This window comes from Python bivittatus, unplaced genomic scaffold, assembly GCF_059951505.1.
Source record: "Python bivittatus isolate LINGU-HERP-01145 unplaced genomic scaffold, Pbiv_v1 ctg000410_np1212, whole genome shotgun sequence".
NCBI lineage: Eukaryota > Metazoa > Chordata > Lepidosauria > Squamata > Pythonidae > Python > Python bivittatus.
The window spans coordinates 11,529,116-11,548,342 of NW_028277067.1; the positions used below are offsets into that span (position 1 = coordinate 11,529,116).

Sequence of the window (19,227 nt, forward strand, 5' to 3'; positions counted from 1 at the left end):
GAACTGGAACTGGTTCTTCCCACATATGAACCAGAGAAATCTTTAGTGGGACAGTCTGACAATGTTATGCAGGTAGGCTTCCAAGATGCCCAGAGGCTAGGAAATCATGAATGATGGCTTTTATATGTCTACATCCTGAAAGCTTGGTGCATGATGAACTTGAGAGATTCAAAGATCTGAGATTTAGGATGGCTCCCCAAGTCCTGTTCTTTTTCAGCACCATAAACAGAATGAAAAACATACCAGAAAAGTATCTTGTATCAAGACATGCTATTTGTGCCAATTTCCCAAAAGGTGACTTACTACTTCCTCCATCCTGATATGTTGCTTTGTTCCTAAAGACAGAGAACCTGTTTCTGGGTCTCTTTGTGAATTCTATACACATTGCTACCAGATTATCTTCATCATCCACCTATCCCTGCCAGCATATTCCCCAGTATGCCTGAAACTCTACCTGAAAATGTAGAGCCTTTCCTCTCCAAGATGAATGCTACCCTCTCAGTTAGTCCATTGCAGCATTCAGTGAATCCTTCATGTACTCCACTGATAAGGAGACTGCGAGTTTCTCCAGTCAAACATTAGTTGTGCGCTTCTTTCTGAAGATGCTATTCTCATATGCAGCTAGCTGACCACTGTAGGAAGGGATGCCCTTCTGATCTGATCCAGCACTGCTCTTCTTATGAACTTGAAATCCTAATTTCTGATAAGATTCTGATTCTCCCATAAGTACTCTTCCTGACTTAAGGTCATCTACAGAGGGCCTTCAAATAAGCCTTAAATTTCATGGCATAAGAAAAAGGACTTTTTTGGTGGTTGCTCCCCTTAGGGAAGCTCATCTTTTCAATAGCAAGCTAGAACTTTCCTGTTTTCTCAGGCATTCTAGATATATTTTCTGTATTTACAATTAGTATTTCATCCCTACAGCATGGCATTAACTCTTGCATCTGATTACATTTTGTTTTTCTATTATTATTTCTACTTGGTCAGCATATTGTTTTTATCCTGAAATGGATCCAATTATTGCAATTTTGGTCCAACTGTGCTTTAAACTGTACAATACTGACAAATATCTATTTTATGAGGTTTCTAGAAAACAGAGTATTTGATTTCTTTTTAAAATTTCTGTTCTACTGAAATATGGCATTGATGTTAGATGTTATTATCTTACTTTATTATCTATAATCATTAAAAAACATTTGATCGTTTATGAAAAGGAAAATAATACTCTCACTGTTGGCAGCTTCAGTGCTAAGTAAACCTTTAACGTAATCATGATCCCCAATTGGAGAGTTCTTAATATATCCTAAACTGGTTTATGGGCCACAGACTGCCTAAAATCAGCTCATATGGAAAGACCTTGCTTTCTCCAGAGGATATACAAGTTAGATTACTCAGCACTATCTTGCCAATTCAGCAATCCTTTACAGCTTTTGTTCTAAGTATTGATCTGCTAAAAAGAATACTCTAGAAGGGGAATAGGAAGAATGATTGCCTTTATTAGTGGAAGGGATTTTCAATCCATCTTAATTTCTTGAATTTTCAACCCAAAACGGAGAAAGCTCAGTGATTACTTTTGACTAATCTGGTTCCCCCCCCCCCCCCAGGATAGAGTAGAAAAAAGGGCGGAGAGGCAGTGGGTGAGCTTGGAGAACACTCATTGGGGTAGCTGAAGCAACACTGACTGTCCCGATGGCAGATAGGTGATGTTGCGGGACCGTGAGAGTTGATAAGCGATGTCTTCGGCTGCTTCAAGCTTTCGTAATTCTATAAGGCCATCACCTGCTGAAGCCAGTGAATTGGCAATTAACTCAGCTGCTTTTGAATCCCCCTCAGCTGAAATTATAGCTGCTTTCTTCTGCTGCTCTGCCTGTAGAAATGTAATAGGAAGCAAAAATGACTTCAGGAGAAAAAAGTAAGTGTCACTTACTGTCTAGCTAATAAAGAACTGTGGTAGCTATAAAACAGTAGCCAAAATAAGGCAATTAAGAAAACAAAAATAGGATGGAGAGAATCAATATACTTGGAAAAACAATATCAAATAATTAAAGCAAGCATAACAATTCTGCTTGCTATGTTAGAATGCTCTAATATTGGTATCACTAATATTCTCAGTGCACGACAGACAGCAGATGTCAAGAAAGAGCAATGCCGGCTCCCCTTCCTGATGGCATCATTAAAAAAGTCTCTCCCAGGGCAAGTGGCTAGAAAGAACGATCTAAGACCAATTAAATAGGTAGTTTGAAATTTCCCACTGTACTGAAAGCATGGTGGAGACTCTGATATTTTGGCTTATGTTTATGCCATGTCCTAGATTCTCATTTATTCCCTTTACTGAATATGGAACTCTAATATCAGGGAAGGAAGAACTATGGATACTTTCAAAAGGCCAGGGAGTATATCTGATATTAGAGGTCTTCTTCCTACCCCAGAATGGAAACTCCCATGGGCTATAAAACAGTCCCTTAAAGGAAGCAACTCTCTGTTTAAACAAACAGCCCTATGACCATGCTCAGTTGCTAAGAATACTGAGTGTCAGATGGAGAAAAACAGCAGCAGATGGGAGGAGGAAAAAGATGGAAATGATGTTAAACATGGCTGTCCTCCTGATAGCAGTATTCTTAATAAAGGTGAGACCATATTATGAGATTGGATTCTGTCATCATACCAAGCCATGTCTTATTTTAACCATGGTTTAAGCCACAATGGCTGGGTTCACACAACATGTTAGATCAAAAACATACACAATGTGCAGGGTGGGAACAGCTATTAGTTGCATATCCCACTTGTGTATTTGTGTATTTGGTCTCCTTCAGTTGCTCTTATGTTATAAGACTGAAGACTATTATCTTATGATCAGAATGTGCAAATTCACCAAATCAGGAATGTTTTGGAGAATTTGGGAATGTTCCATTTCTCCCTTTGGATCATGCTATTCCTAGTATTGTTCAGTGGTTCTGGAAGTAAATCTTCTGATCTAAAAGCAGTTTTATATGTCCCACTGGTAGTTCAGTTCCAATACATGCCAACTTTCATCTGAAATGCCATGTCCAAGACATCACTTCTAGTTCAGCAGAATTACTTTTGAAATCCACCAAACTGTCCCAAGGATAATGTGATCCAGAGGAGGTTCAGCACTGTCTGGAGGGGCAACAGAATGTTCTAGAGTTTCTGGAACGCTCTATTCTTGAATTAGTGAGTTTTACAGATTTCTATTTATGACTATAAGAATATTGTACACTAGGTGCTAGAAATGACAAGTTCTGAGCAACTGGAGCATTAAAAAGGAGGCAAAAATCCTTTCAGGAAGGCTGTGTATTCACATTCTCACCTTTTCCACTATGAACCTGGCCCTTTCAGCTTCTTGCTGGGCAACTTGTTTCATTTCTACCGCTTCTGTGAACTCTTTTCCAAATGTCAGATGTGTCTGAGAGGCAAAGGAAAAAATAATACCCATGACATATTAACAATATAAACATATAAGTGTATGTCCATACACTATAGAGAAAAATGAGAACAGTTTGCCTTCCAGAGGCCTCCTGCTTCTATTTCCACTCCCACCCCCCACCCCAATAAACCACATCACTAGACAGTTTTCTGTACCCCACTGAAAGATTGGGAGACTGAATTCCAGGCTTAACCCCTTAAGCTGTGCTCACCCTGGAGCTAAGATTTCAATTTCCATAACCATCCAGACAACATGGTGAAATGTTAAAGGGTACCAAGTTGGGAAGCCACAAAACAAAACAAAACACAAAAAAACAAAACAAAACACAAAAAAACAAAACAAAACACAAAAAAACAAAACAAAACAAAACAAAACAAAACAAAACATACATGTATCTCCAAGAGAAGCAACACAAAAGGGATGGACAACTTCCCTTGGGTCAGGTATAGTAATTTACTCTCCCAACCAGTTAGGGACCATAGGAAGTGCAGAGCTGGCTTTTTTTTTTCATCCTATATTTTTGCTATTTGGAGGATTTAAGGGTGGAAGTGGGGAATGGGTTGGCTTCTAGGGGCCCTCTGATCCCATTCACATGCTTGTTTTGGTTAAAAACTGGTCAGAAAAATATACCATAGAAAATCAGGCACTGTGCTGCCCAATTTTGGTAGCACAATCTCAAGATTCTATGGTGGGGTCGACTAGCCTGTGGGTGGTCAGTTCCTGCAACAGAAGAGAGAAGGGAAAGAGGCACAGAATGTGATTGTTTCTGATACAAATAGGAAGCTGTAGCAGGGTATTGAGAAGAGATTAAGTTTGGGAAGGCTGCAAGAGAGTAAATCTCATAGCAGGGTTGTGGAAGACGAGGAACGAATGAGGAACCTGAACAAAATTAATAGGCAGCACTGTGTTGGAATGCATACAGAGAGATAAGAAGGGGCAAGGCTGTATGAGGTTTTTGTGTGCAAGGAAAAGAAAGGTTGTATAGGACCCAAGAATAATTAAGAAGACAGCAGCAGCATCTGGTAAAGTTTCAAGCACATTTCACACATTAATTTAATGGAGCCAACATTTTTGGTGAGGGGATTCTTTTGACGTTATCTAGGACTCATTTAGTTGAGGGCAATTTTTCTCATCCATTTATTTAGAGGAAACTAACATATTTCAAGGAATTATACTGTAAGTAGTGCAGTACTATTTTTTTAAAATGCTAAAGATACTATTTAGATAAGGAGAAAGCTTTCTTAAGTCATTTTCCTGAAATAATCTTAATAAGCTGTGACATGAATCTTCCTTGGATTCCTTATATGTAGTCCCTTCCCTTCTTCCATTTCCACAAGTCAAAAACAAACAAACAAACAAACAAACAAACAAACCAGAAGTTCTAGTTTTCTATGGCAACCAAACTGGGAAGGAGACTTCCAGTTTCTAATGGTAGCTGCTTGATCTACAATCTTTGTTCCTTTGTTAGTTCTGGAAGTTTTCTCTTAATTTTGGACTTCTCCATAATTTGATACGAAGAAACATGATTAGTGTTCTCTTCTTAAGTGATCGCTATTTGTGAGTGAGACACGGGTCTTAAAGCACACGCTCAGAAAAAGTATTTTTCTCCCACTCCTCAGTCCTCTTTGGCAAGCAACACAGAGTAGAGCCACTGAAGCTAAATCAGCTGCTCCCAGCTCTGAAGAACTGCAAAGATTCTATTAAACCTTAATCCTTCTGCAATTCTGGAGATTCCAGAGGATTCTAATCTTGAATTCCTTGTCACTTTAAAAACTCTTGTCTGTGATTGAAAAAGTATTTTAAGGTTCTAAAAACATGGACTGACTTTTCTCTAAAAAAAATTGTAGAGCTTAAGCAATCTCTCATGAGAAAAGAATAAGTCAACTTGAATGTGCTGATGAGCAATGGGCTAAAGCTTTTGGGCTATTTAAAGAGAATCATGATGTTCAAGATAAAAGTGTCATATGCACACAGTCTGTTATGTAAACATAATTTTAACAGTAATTTTATTAAAAATTACAATTAAAAAAACCCCCCAAAAATAGAAAGTGCAGAAAAAAATAGGAAAAAACTAGAAAAGAAAAAATAAGAATATAGTAAAGAAAAAGAATATATAAAGAAATAATTTCCCTCTTCATCACAACAAGTATAAACAATTTTAGTAACTTGTCACCTTCTCTTAAAATAAATGATCTTCCCATATGCCATCTCTTATCTATAAACAAATCCTTAAAGCCTCATCATTTCAGTCCTGATCAGCAAAAGTCCATTAAGGGTTACCAGAGATAACAGCATATCTATTTTAACCTTGATCAAATAAACCAACTTTATATTCCTTCCTTTTACTTTTAACAATCTTGATCTTTAGTCCCTTCAAATAACATCCTAAAACTTGATTTCTTTTCATTTCTTCTTTGTCCCTTCTCACAAGATTCTTCAAAGCTTTAACAAGAATCTTGCAAATCCAATATAGGAAAATTATCCAGATCACTCTCTGGGTTTGTTATTTGTATATCCCTTTTAATTATTAAGACATCAGCTGGTTTCTGTTGTATGTCTAGTGTAGCATGTTTTTCCATATCATTCTTGTAGCCTGTCATTTTTAAAACCACTTTCAGATCAGTCTCAGTCTTGTCAGTTATAACTTTTTCCTCTTCCATAACATCTTTTAAACACAGTATCTATAGAGGGGGAGACTCTTAAAATTAACTTCTGCATCCATTGTTCAAAAATAACCTTCAATATGTCCAACGTTAAAATATTTTACTTCATTCTGTATTAGTAAGTCAAATTTAAGTGTTCTTCTTTAATTGTAATCTTTAGTACCTTCTGGTTCCTTCTAATGTCCAACCTTCAAAGTCTCATCCAATCATGTTTTTTTAAAGATAATTCAAAACAAAAGCAGTTTCCCATGGGAAGGAGTCTTACAATTAATTCCAAAATCTTATTTCAAATCCAGCTGGACCCTTAGTCTGTTTATAACTTTCCAAAATCAAAGTTCTAATTGCCCTTTTTGCTGTTTATTCCAAACCTCTGCCTCTATATATTTTTTAAAGTCTTTATACTTGTATTTAGAATTTTTGCTAAGGATTGAAGGAAACTCACCCGGTGCTGTAAAACTTGTTGATCCAAAGGTTCCTGCTGAAAAGCAGTTAACAAGCAATATCCAAAAGTGATTAGAAAAGGAATATGTGAACCCAATGTCCTTTCTGAAGGTGCCAAATGCAGTTTCAGCAAGATGGTTATTTCCTCATCTCCCAAACCTACTGTAGAACACTGTCTTGCAGTCTCATTGCAAGGAGCAACTGTATGGAACACTCATGGGTGATCTCAAGTCCTTTCCTCGTTCAGAGTTATTACGAAGAGTTGGTCTACTCAATGGCTCTTCATTGTGCCATGGTCATTGGTTCCGCTTTAGGTGGAACCATCTTCAGTTCACCATTTCTTCCCCAGAAGTGTTATGTAAAAACAAATTGTCTAAACATTTTCTATAATGCTGAGCTATATCAGTCTTTGGGGCTGTATACGGAAAAATTCTTGTGTGAGATTTCCTCAGCACAGCCTAAATGTAAGCTGGAGATAGAAGCAACATAGTGTCTAAGCTTCCATTTTCGTTCTTACAGAAGTTCAGCCTTGTTGTGGTTAAGTTTCTCAGAACTGATGTCTGATAACATTTTACTATTGCTTAGACATGTTGGATCTTTGGAATGGAAAGACTAGAAGATAATGATTTCCCTGATTCTGTCCCCTCAGATACTTCAGCAATACAAGTTATTTGATGGAGCAAGTTTGGGAGCAAGACAAAAGATAATAAAACTTTGTCTTTTTCCAGCTATTTTTTTTTCTTTGTGCCTGGAATTTCAAAAGGAGAAATTCTGATTCAAAAGCTACAGAGAGATTTATTCAGATGGGCTCAGAAGTAGCAATCTGTTTTGGTCATATTTACTATTTTAATATTTTTTTAGTTGGAGAGGGACCTCCAAGTGCTATTATTTCAGCATGCTTTGTAAGTATAGCTCTTTTTCTTTTTATATCTGTTTAAAAAAATCTTTTTATATCTTTCTACAGTTTTTACATTCATGTTATCTCTAGTGGTTTCCTGGAATGTTAAAGGCCTTAGATGTCTTTCCAAAAGGCGATGATTTTTAGTAAATTTGGTGAGTTAAAATATGAAATCATTTTCTACAAGAAGCTCTCATTCTCCCACAGGAGGATTTTTAATCTAGGAGATGGATAGGTCAAACATATATAAGCAGTAATTCCAAATCTACTAGGAAAGTAGTAACTCTGATTTATAAATCTTCCAAATTAGATGATTAAAAAAAAAAATTTGTGACTAGAAGTTCAAAATGCTTATTAACTGCTATGGACTTAAGAGATCAGCAGACATTTTATATAGATATTTTGCTTAGCTTTTTAGTTTGAATGTCAATCAGATAATTACAGTTGGTGATATAATCAATTAATTTATCATAACACAGTTTGGGTAGAAGGAGTTCTAACTTATGGCAAATATCATCAGCTCTTTTATTATAATTTCTCTGACATTAATTGATCAGGTAGATAATGTTCTCACAATATCCAGCAGGGGGAGCTCCTGAACTTCCTAGATCTACCAGTTGTACTTATCCCTGAGAATCATAGTCTGATGCTGATTATGCAGTTATGTATCTACTTTAGGGATCTCCTTTAACCTTAAGGCAGGGGTAGGGGAAAAGATTTGACCCAAGAGCTGGATCCAACTATAAACTCTTCCACAGAGGAAGCAAAGTTATGGCAAAGTCCATTCCCTTCACAAAATCCCTAATTTCCTCCCATAAATACCATCTATTCCTGGAAAAAATGCTACTTGAAGGCACCACAAATGCTTTGAAGTGGTTTCTCTCCAAGAACATGGGAAATATAAGACAGACCCAGCTTTATGTGCCAGTTTCATCCAACTTGTATCTTTCCATTCTGAGAAAAGTAGAGGGTGGGCAAAGCACAGGCAGCCTTATTTCGAAGTATTACCAACACTTCTTGCAGCCTCTTCCCTGTGAGAGGACATGAATGGAAGAAGGACAAATGTTTTTGGAGGAGCTTCCCTTTATGGTAACTGCAGCACGATTATTGTACACACAAAGAAGGAAGAATAATGAAATACCCACAGTAGAAGATTGGATTATAAAATTGACGGAGCTTGCGGAAATGGCAAAGCTGACCAGTTTGGTTGGGGAAAAGACAATAAAGACTTTTTTAAAAGACTGGAAGCCTTACATGGACTTTTTGTTGAAAGAAGAAAAGACTGAATTGATGATGTATGGAATTGGGGTTAAAAAAGGGTCAAAGAGGAAGGGGAAAGAATAAGATGGCAACTACTCAATAGAAAGAAAAGCGGAAATCATAATTCTGTATTTTCTTTCCTTTTTCCTTTCCCCCCCTTTTCTCTTTTTTTCTTAATCTTCTTTTAATTTTGTATACTTTTATTGTATTGAAAAACTCTAATAAAAAACAGAGAGAGAGAAAGAGAGAAACTCCCCTTTAGGACCTGTGAGGCAGAGAAGCAGAACTGGATATTCATATTCCTCGCTAAAGTGTGCATGTTTTGTAATACAAAAAAGCAAAACATTACCTTTTTAATGTGACTGGAGAAAACAGAAAAAGAATCTATTCTGTTGTGAACTCAGAGATGGATCCTTCTTTTGATATGGAAAGTTATTACACAAACCAATAATAGAGACTTTGGCTGCAGACTTTAGAAACCTGGATGAGGCTTTTTCCTCTCATCGTACTGAGGGACCTCAGCTCCCAGCACTGTTCAGGGATGATGGGAGTTGGATTCTAGAAACAGCTAGAGGTACACAGGTATCCCAGCACAGATGAATTAGGATCTACATCCTCCATTCTGGAATATTTTAATTAAGGATAGACTATAAATGGAAATAATATATAAAATCACATAGCTTCTAGATGCAAAATGCTTCTTACCAAGGAAACATCATCTAGAATGAGTCCAAATGTTGCTGCTCTTTCTGTGAGGTCCTCACTCACTTGTCTGGAAACCAGCTCTCTTTGTGTGATTAACTCCCCAGCATCAAAGCGAGCCTGAAACAATGAGATATGCAAAACAGCACTTAGAAATAGACGGAAAGGCTAAAATTAGAACTATAGATTTATTAACTTAAAGTTTACCCTAAGACAGATAGAATTTTGGCCCATCAACAGCTATTAGCTACAATATTTAACAGCAAATATTATTATTTTGACCTTCCAGTAATGGTCTTCCCAGAGGCATCCAATTGCCTCTGTGGGAAACAGCAGGTCAGCCTGGACTGGATTTCAGTCTGAACCAGCTGGGTTCTTCTATTCATTGGAACTGAACTCCAGTCTGGTATCCCCAATATGTCTTGGGCTACAAATCTCATTATCTCTTTCTCTAATAAAGTTAGGGATATGTCACACATGTGTGTATGTATGTGTGTATATTCGTCAAAAGCCATACTCCAAAAAAGAGCAGGACAGTACAAAAAGAAAAAGAAAAAAAGAATTTCATTAAAAATGAATGTTTGAAATTAATTCTCTATATCTTTATAAAACTGATCTTGAACTTCATGTCTAACTTCACTCTCTTTCACACTTACAAATCATTCTTACACACTGAAACATACTCCTCTAATTCACTCATTTGTCCAGCAGAAAGAGTGAACAAAAGAAGAAGAAAAAATATCAATGGGATAAGAGGAAAGGATGGGAAATGGGAGACTGGATGAGATGAACCAAAAGGAAGAGGTCACTAAATAAGGAAAGAGAGAAAATAGAAAGCCTACTTAAAAAACTGGTTAAATTTGCTAGGAAAGCTGCGTCTCCCAAGCAACTTACGATCAGTGGCAAGATCTGCAGTCATTTGCTTCATTCCTTTGTTTGAATAGTGTTTTCTCTCCTTATTAGTTAATGTATGATCCTTCCGCTCAGAGGTAATTACTTGGGAAAAAGCCTTAATACATGACACTATTCCTGTCATTACCAGGAAATACAGTGCAGAGTGAACACATGATAGATCTTATTGCACAGACATTAAGTCTCATCACCACAACGCATTCACACCTTCTAGTTCATGCCTCTACCTCTCCAAGTTATTCCCCCCACCCCCCAAATGTGATGCCTAGTATGCCTCTTACTTATTCTTCGGTCCCTGCAAACTATTTGCTCTGAAGAAGATATTGGAAAACACTGCACCAATATCACTCTTAAGTATCCCTTCTAACATGCCTTCCTCCTTTGTCTATGTACTGGCATCTTCCCCCTTTTCTCCTTCCAAGAAAAGAAAAATGTAATGCCCACATGGGAAACTGAAAGGAGACAGGTTGCACAAGAATGTGTCAACAAACACAGAAAGAATAAAAGGAGGGAACTAGAATCAGAAAGGCTTTTGACAGATGGAATGATTGGCTCTACAGTATAAAATGAAATAGCTTCTGCCCTTTGCAGCAGCCTGCTAAATGAAGCAACTAGACTGATGATAAAGATAAAGAATGTCTAGGCCTCGTAAGAGGAGACATGGTTTTATCCCACTAGCTCTTACCACTACAGATTTGAGGATCTCAGTTGTGATGGAAGGCAACACTCGTTCATCATAATCTTCGCCAATAGTGGTGAAAATCCGGGGCAGTTGTGTCATCACTGGCCTGAACAAGATTCGGAGTGTGATATTCACATTCTGTAGATCTACCCAGCAGATAGGAAGCAGATTATAGCAGTTATATCTTGATAAATCAAGGAGGAAGCTGTTCTGAGCCTATACCACGCTTCCCAAAACTAGTTTTTGAGGTGTCTTGGGACTACAACTCCCAGAATTCCATCAGCACAGCCATCCATAAAGTATTATGTTAGATAATTCTGGCATGCAGAATTGACCGGAAGCCAAAATAAAGAATGATCTGCTACCAAATGAACCAACCCAATTTTCTCTCATAAACAGTTATAGGCCAACTTTAGTGAGGATAAGGATGACTCTTACAATTTTTTTTTCACAATCCAATCCGATCTTGTAAACTCCACTAGTTTTTACTTCCCTGCTCCACAGCAGGATGCAGGATCCAATGAAGGAAAGGGAAGACATCCTAAACCTAGATGATTTGCAAACCACTGTCCCCCCCTCAAAACAATGGAGGAGTGTGTGTGGAGGGGGAAGAGAAGTATAAATAGCTGATGTGTTTTTAACTGTTGTTTCCATAATAGAAATATAATAGGATGATTTGCTTTTGTGATATGTTTTCCATTAAAGGTAAAGATACTCTTGAGTCCAGGTAGTATTCTTGGCAGGGATACAAAAGTGGCTTGCCACTGAATTCTTCAGGGATTTTTTTCTTATTTGCAGGCCTATCTTATCATCTTGGGACTTCCTGGTGGTCTCTCACCTAAGTACTAACCAACTGCAAGTCTCCTTAGTTTGGGGGGATCAATAGAGATCTACTAGGTGCTGTTATCTGCTCTAGCTTTACATTTCAAATTACCTAGCCCCAACTCTCAATTCCATTGATTAAAATAGGATCTGTCTCACTGCTTACCTTTGCTCCCAGTGATTACAGGAACATTACGAGGGCGGGAACGACAGTCAAAGATTATTGGCTTTTGAACCCAGGGAATGAGAAAATGGGTTCCTTCTCCCACCACTATATCTTGGACCCCTTGGAATCGGTCAAATATGACAGCCCGGTGGCCCGCATCCACTGCAAATGGGGGAAAAATTCAAATAACATCCTTTGAATGCAAGAAAAGCAGGAAATATGAAATCCTTTTTGTATTATGATTTATCTCCAGATGGCAGCTTTCCCCAAACAGGTGCTCATTAGATGTATAGAAGTACAACTCTCTTCATTCGCTGCTAGTACTATATGTGGAAAAGCAACAATCTCCAATTCATGTGTTTTGATAGGTCTGTGGCCAAATACAACAAATTACCCTATTAAATAAAGGGAGAAGCACCACTGTTGTGCCAATTACTTCATTAACTGACCAATTCAAAGCAGCTTCTTAATCAAGATTGGATTACTTATAATTCTGCCAGTATTCCCTAGACCCCAGTCCAGCCGAATCTGATTCATTAAGGACGTTAGGGATTAAATATAGACTTTTCTAAATGCAAATATTTTGTTCTCCCATGAAACTGTGGTTCCTCTATGTTCTTGTTCATGTCAGATCATGTCAAGAAAAATCAAAATCAATTCCTTGAGATTTTATTCTAATTTTGTCTTTGTTATTTTCTATCTTAATCATCTCTGCATCACCAGTGTACCTCTTAAGATGGTTCTTCCTTAATTCTGAAGTATAACAACTATCAGAATTCGCATTCTGTGAGACATCCCAACACATGAAAAGCACCTAATTGAGGAAGCTGTGACAAATGCCATTTTGTGTACAGGTAGTCCCTGGGTTAAGAACACCTAGTTTAAGGATGATCCATAGTTAAGAATGGAGCCTACTGTAGCAAAATTCAAATTAAATACACAATGCTTCAAGTTAATTACATAATACTACTTATACAGTATTATACAATAATACTGTTCTGGCTTACATACAAATTCAACGTAAATACAGACCTTGGGAACAGAACTTGTTCTTAAATTGGGGACTACCTGTACTTATGAGTGAGACCTGTAATAGCATACAGTGCTACTGTTCAGGCTTTCAGCCAACAAACTATGCCCTCTTTTAGGGTGCCGTACCCAATTACTCTTTAAATTAGCCTGTACCCCCTTCCACCCCACAACAGAGTTTATTTTGAAAAATTCATCCCACCCAGAGCTTTTTTTCCAATTTATTTTCCTTTCTTATACTTCTGGAGACCTTGTGGCTTCTAAAGCTTGCTAATATTCCCTTTTGTAGGGATGGTGCTATATGCCAGGCCCACCAGTTACACCAGACCAGGAAACTATATTTAAGGGCAAACACCTGGATAATATTTGGGAAAAAGATAACACAATTGTACTGTCCCTTGATGATCATCTACTTAGATGGAATTGTGTAACTTTGCCTCTCTTTTCTCAAAGACAAAATGCACAATTTGGGAAAGTTCTCCTAGGCTCACCATGAGTCTCCACACTACCCTCCAAGACACAGGAATTGACTTGCTTATGTTGGATCACAAACAGTTGCTGTACTTGAGAAACCATTACTGATGGTCAATACAATTTTCTCCCAATCAATCTGCTTTTAAAGACAGCTTGGAAATTTCAGTTGGTAGAGAATATAACTGCTAGAACAATGTAAGGGCCAGGCATTCAGATCACAGTTTACTGTTGTGTGCCAATCCCACTGGCTACCTATTTGTTTCTGTAAGTGTTGTTATTGTCCTTTAATCTCCTAAAATTTTTGAAATAAGCTACTACCTGCTTCAACATTGACTTTAGAAGCTCTCTTTATGGATGTTATCAGAACTCAGTCAGACACTAGAGACTGGACCTTTTCAGCAGTGGATTCATATTTTTGTACAAATATCTTTAAAAAGTAAAGGTAAGGTGAAATCTCCTTTGAGTGAAGTGCAACTCCTGGTGATTACATCTATGCTGTTTTCTTGGCAACAACACAGAAGTGGTTTGTAATTAACTTCTTCCAAGAATGTTTTTTTTTTTTTCAAACTTCCCAGCCTGCCCAGTCCTGAGGTTTCCTGCTGCTTTTCCATCAAAGTACTGCCCAGCTCTGACTGTGCTTAGCTTCTTCAAGATCAGAGAAGGTCAGCTAGGTGCTGCCACCTACTGAGACTTTCCTTTAAGGCAGTACATATTGCCTCTTTTACTAGTTTTTAAAAAGCGTTTCAACTTCTGTTCAGTAAAACAGAGTAATACTGCATTTAAAATGTTGACATTTAATTGCACAGGGTTTTAATCAGATTTGCAAACCTCCTTGCAAGGTTTTGCCCAGCAAATAAGCATATAACTGACCTATGACAGGCAAGCAGCACTGGGCTAAATGCTAAACCAGTTAGATACGTTTTTTTTTTTCAATGGCTAAAGAATAACTGTTCCAGGAGAAAAGTAGGAAATGGAGGCTGAGAGGGCATAGCTTTTAGGCTTAATACTGTCAAAACCATCATCCTTCCTGCCCCCATAGCAGAAGAGAAAAAACAGTGAAACGTGTTGCTATTTTTTTGTAGTTTTATTTTTAAATCCTTTGATGGAGAATGTGCCTTCCAAGAATGTGGACCTGAGATTTTTAAACAAAACAATTGCTATACAAGCTGAAATTACTAGTTTCCATCAATTCTTATCTTAATATTTACTTGGTTATCTCACAGGAAAGAAAATGCTAGAGAAAGAAAGTCTTCCTTACCATTGTACAGAGCAGAGTTGACAACTCCACCAACAATCGCCAGCCCCAGGCCAAGTTTGCCCACAGTCTCAAAGATTTTGGAAGCCATTGGTGTCAATTTAAGTCCTGCTTCTGTGTTTCTGAGACAGTCACACCTATACAAGTAGTGAGGACAAGATCCAGTAACATCAGAAATTGGAGGCCATGAAATGGCTTCTTAGATGATACTTCTGCATATAAAGAGCAGTTTCCTGCACCTACTTGGAAAAAAGCTCCCTAGAATAGAGTAGCACCTTCAGAGTGCTATTTGGTTATTTAAGATACAATCCCTACAGCAATAGGCAGCAATCCAGGTTTTAAGGGAAAAAGATAATTAGAGTGCTTCATACACCACCCTCTTTAAGGAAGTCATGTGATCCCAGGAAAAGGCAAGCTTGATTTAAGATGTTGAAGCTGCAATGTGAATACCCCAAATCACCTTTTCCAATCCAGACTGCCACATAGCCCTACCAATTCTCCAAATGCAGTATCTTGTCATGTCTGTACACAGAACAGACTCCAAAAACTTATTTTCCCATATTCTAGGAATATCAGAGCGTGAATTAAGAGTGTTAAATCAGTCGGTCCTAGGATAAAATTTTCTTATTGGATACAAATGATGGAAAAGTATTAGGATGCAGTCTGACACTAGACTATTTCAGTAAACTTTAATAAATTGATTAACTGATTTAATTGTATTTTAATGGTTTTTAAAATTTTGAATATTTGGGTTTCTTGTTTTTTGACTGTGTATGCTACCCTGAGTCACAATGTGTGATGGGCAGCTATATAAATTTAATAAACAAACTAACAAACAAACTGCCCTCTAGCAACTACAAGTGCTCATCTAATTCTTTTGATTTGTCCTTAGTGAAGTTGATTTCAAATTGGGTTGCCTTATTGTTACTTTATGCTTCATAGGTTTTGTCGTAGTTTTGCCAAAAAGGCTACTACAATTTTCTAAATAAGCTATGCTAATTTTCATAAACACATCCCTCTTTAGAAGTGTTTTTCTTTTGCAAAATTTAGGGTTGCCTTTAAATTTTTTGCTGTGGAAAGAAAGAACAAAAATGAATATGCAGACATGTCAACCAGTATTGGAACCAGGAAGGGAAAACATGATTTTGCTACATATCTGTTCAGATTACATTTTTTTGTCTTGGGGCGAGCAGCAAACACATCAAGAAGAGTAAACTGGCAAATGAACAAGCATTTGTCTGGGCAACTTTCAACAATCCCTTTATCTCTAATACATGTGGCTTTCAAATGCTTTACCCTGAGGAAACCTTATATATGAACTGTCGCCAAGAGTCTTTACATATTGCAATAGGTTCTGGGGACATATTTTAGGAACCCTGTACTGTTCATACAAAGCTCTGTTGAAGCCTGATGGGTTTGATGAACTCTTTTTTTCCAAAGACAGTACACATCCTACATTCCCTGGCCGTCTAAACCGCGGGTTAACTCAGTAGCTGTGGCAAGCTGCTTTTCACTGAATAAAGCTAGTAAGCAGAAGCTTTTTAAGGCGACCCCTCTCAGGAACTTTCCAAAGCTCCTGAATGTGTTTTAATATAAATTTCCAGAGCAGCTTTCATTCTATCCGATCATAACATCTCTTTCCCCTCTCGGGAACCACTGCCTTTCACACCCCGCTCTTTGCAAACCCTCTCTCTGTTACCTGTTATCTATACTGGAACAGATATCCCAAGCATCAAGTTCTAGAAGACTACACGAGCATCTCCAATTCCTTTTATTTCCAGAATTCGCCCACCCCCAGAATCCTTACCTCTTACCCACCCCAGCCATTTCTACTTTTTGTGGCCACGTTTTCCCCCTGCGGCTACAAAACGCTCATTTGTGCGAATTTTGCACCCCATCCATTCAGCAAAACCCGAATCCCAGAATTTTTCAGACTCCATACTTTTTCATTTCCTTTATCACTCATTCATTTTGCTAATTCTCCACAGTTGTTTCATACCAACGGTGCACCCAGTTCAGCTGGGGGGGGAAAGAAGGCAAGGCCGCCCAATTCTTTGACTTAACTCACCTCCTGGGGCAGAGTTGACCTCCACATGAAGACGCCGCCGAGCCACCTGGTCCCTCTGTACTTACGCACAATCAGCGCACCCAAGCGTCGGCTCTTGCTTAGCTGCCGCGGTGCCTGACGGGATTCGTAGTTCTTACAAAGGTAAAGTCAAAACGATAGCCTCAGCACCGTGGGTCATACACAAGCACGATGAAACTTCGAATCCCGAGCGGCATCGCGATACAAAGCCCCGCCTTTTCCTACTGGCGCAGGGCTACGTGGGGATTGTTCGCGGGTTAAGCCGAGCTGGGCGATAACACGCGGGAAGGGGTGTGTGAGGTTCTTCATGTTTTTCTTTTCCATTTGGAGCTGAAGAACTTAAAGCTAGAATATGCCATTTTTGGAGTTGTACTAGTAGAGAGAAGAATGATGTGTACACAATATTCCCCCCCTCGCTTCTGGAAGTCCTGCACGTATTTAGGAATACTGTATAGGGTGGGATTTTAAAAATAAGTTTTTAGCGGCTTAACAGGTTTTGTGCGAAAAACGGAAGCTGTGTTCGTGTGACATAACTCATGGTTTACTTAGCCATGGTTTATGAAATGTAGGGGGTGTGAATGAGAGACTAACCATAGATAGTGAGTTACCACAGCGAGTTTTGTAGTTTATTTATAGTTAAAGTCATATCTTTTCTCCTGGTAGGAAAGATACTCGGCAACCCGCTACTCTTAGTTTCAGCTGCCACTCTTAGGTTTATTTAACATCTTTTTAAAGCTGTCTGTGGCTACATCACCTTACACAAGTACGGGCGCTATATGTAAACTAGTAAAAGCAACATTGCTGTTCCAATGTTATTGTTGGCACTGGGAGAATATACCTGAAAAACGTGCTATTTCAACCAAAAGCTTTGGGGAAGGTTTTGTTTTCAGTATGTAAAGGTACTTTCACATGTGAGATAAGTTACACCTCATTTTGAAATTTGTTTATTCTGTAAGTGAGTTGAGTTACATTCACATGGCACCCTAAGCTACAAACCCAGTTTGGTTGTGTGAACCTAACTGACGTGATTAGTTTATGCTTCAGCTTGTTATGTGAATCCAAAAAACTGGATTGGTCATGCATTCCAGGCTCCTTCATGAACTATAATTCAAATGAAAATAGTTTCATTTTTAAAATAATGGCTACTGTGTTCAATGTTTTCAACTATTGACTGAATTGAAGGAAGCAATCTTTTCAAACAAACATTTAAGCGTAAGATCAAAAGGTGCCTTTGCTTTTCATTACAATATGTATATGTATACAAAAGTATATATATGGTTTTCTCCTGTCCATATGAATTCTTTTAGCAATGGTTGACTACTGTACCCATTTTGAGAAATCTGCATCCACTTTATCAGATCATAGCTCTTGTACCTGTTTTCTAAGACATCCATGATGCTTGAATATTTATCCAAGAGAACAGCACTTTTCAGTGAACAGTGATCACATTCCAATGGATGAATACCCAGTATTTTGGTTGATAATACACAATAGTGTCTTTTCCCCCCACCCATTAGTTTTTCTGCAGGAGAAAAATAATATAAATTTTACACATTTTAAGCATAATATTTAAAATGCAAAGGTAAGAGAGGATTTCACTGTGACATAGATAACTCTCCAGAAGTTACATGGCAGTGCAGTTGGGACCAAAGTTGCAAACATCTACCCATTTGTGTACTTTCTTTCATGTAGCCCTGCTCATGCATACAGAACACATTTATGAAGCTGAGTCTGTTACATCATGGGGAAAAACAGCTTATTGCTACATGAGATGCTTAGATGGATGGTCATAGGTATTTTTATCTACAGCTTTTGCTCTTGCTTGAAGTTTTGAAAAATAGTCACGTGTTGGCTTCAGTAGCAAATTCCAGAAGGTTTAATGATTTAAGAGGTCACAATATGAGGCCCAGGGTTGGGTGCAGCATCAGATACAGCTCAAACTATCAGAAACTAACTTTTTTTTTAATGTGATAATATGGCCATTAATAGAAATATAAGACAGAATAAATAACTATATGTACTGAATTTAAATACATGCAAATGAAATTGAGCTTAGTTTTTGAACGGACAATAGCCACTACTTTTTGGAATATGATCCCCTGTCTGTCTAAGCCCAAGAGCAACAGCTGGCTCTAAAAGTTGCACAATCCTAGTTTAATTACTTAGAAAGGTATGATTCCTAACCAAACACTCATACTGTCACTAGTAGTCTTTCCTCCATTGTTTTGCTAATTCGTCATTCAGGATCTAGTGAGAAATTTTGTTTTGCAATAGAGCATAGGTTGTTAGCCTTAAAAAAATTCAGATTGCCTGTAATGTGAGTCTAACCTGTTTCATTTGTTTCAAGGTGAAAACTGAAGGAAATCCATAGCCCAGGGAACTCCTTGGAAAA

General features: G+C 37.9%; 1 protein-coding gene across 1 annotated transcript; it reads right to left on the reverse strand.

The window, feature by feature from the left end:
- Window positions 1–1,476: 1,476 nt before the first annotated feature.
- PHB1 (prohibitin 1) lies at window positions 1,477–16,930 on the reverse strand. The gene is made up of 7 exons (XM_007428909.3): window positions 16,818–16,930; window positions 14,753–14,886; window positions 11,992–12,153; window positions 11,007–11,149; window positions 9,413–9,529; window positions 3,329–3,424; window positions 1,477–1,867 (listed from the first exon to the last, which is right to left on the reverse strand). Exons 2-7 carry the CDS (start codon window positions 14,838–14,840, stop codon window positions 1,655–1,657), a joined length of 819 nt encoding a protein of 272 aa, XP_007428971.1. The 5' UTR covers window positions 14,841–14,886; window positions 16,818–16,930; the 3' UTR covers window positions 1,477–1,654.
- Between the last annotated feature and the right edge of the window lie 2,297 nt (window positions 16,931–19,227).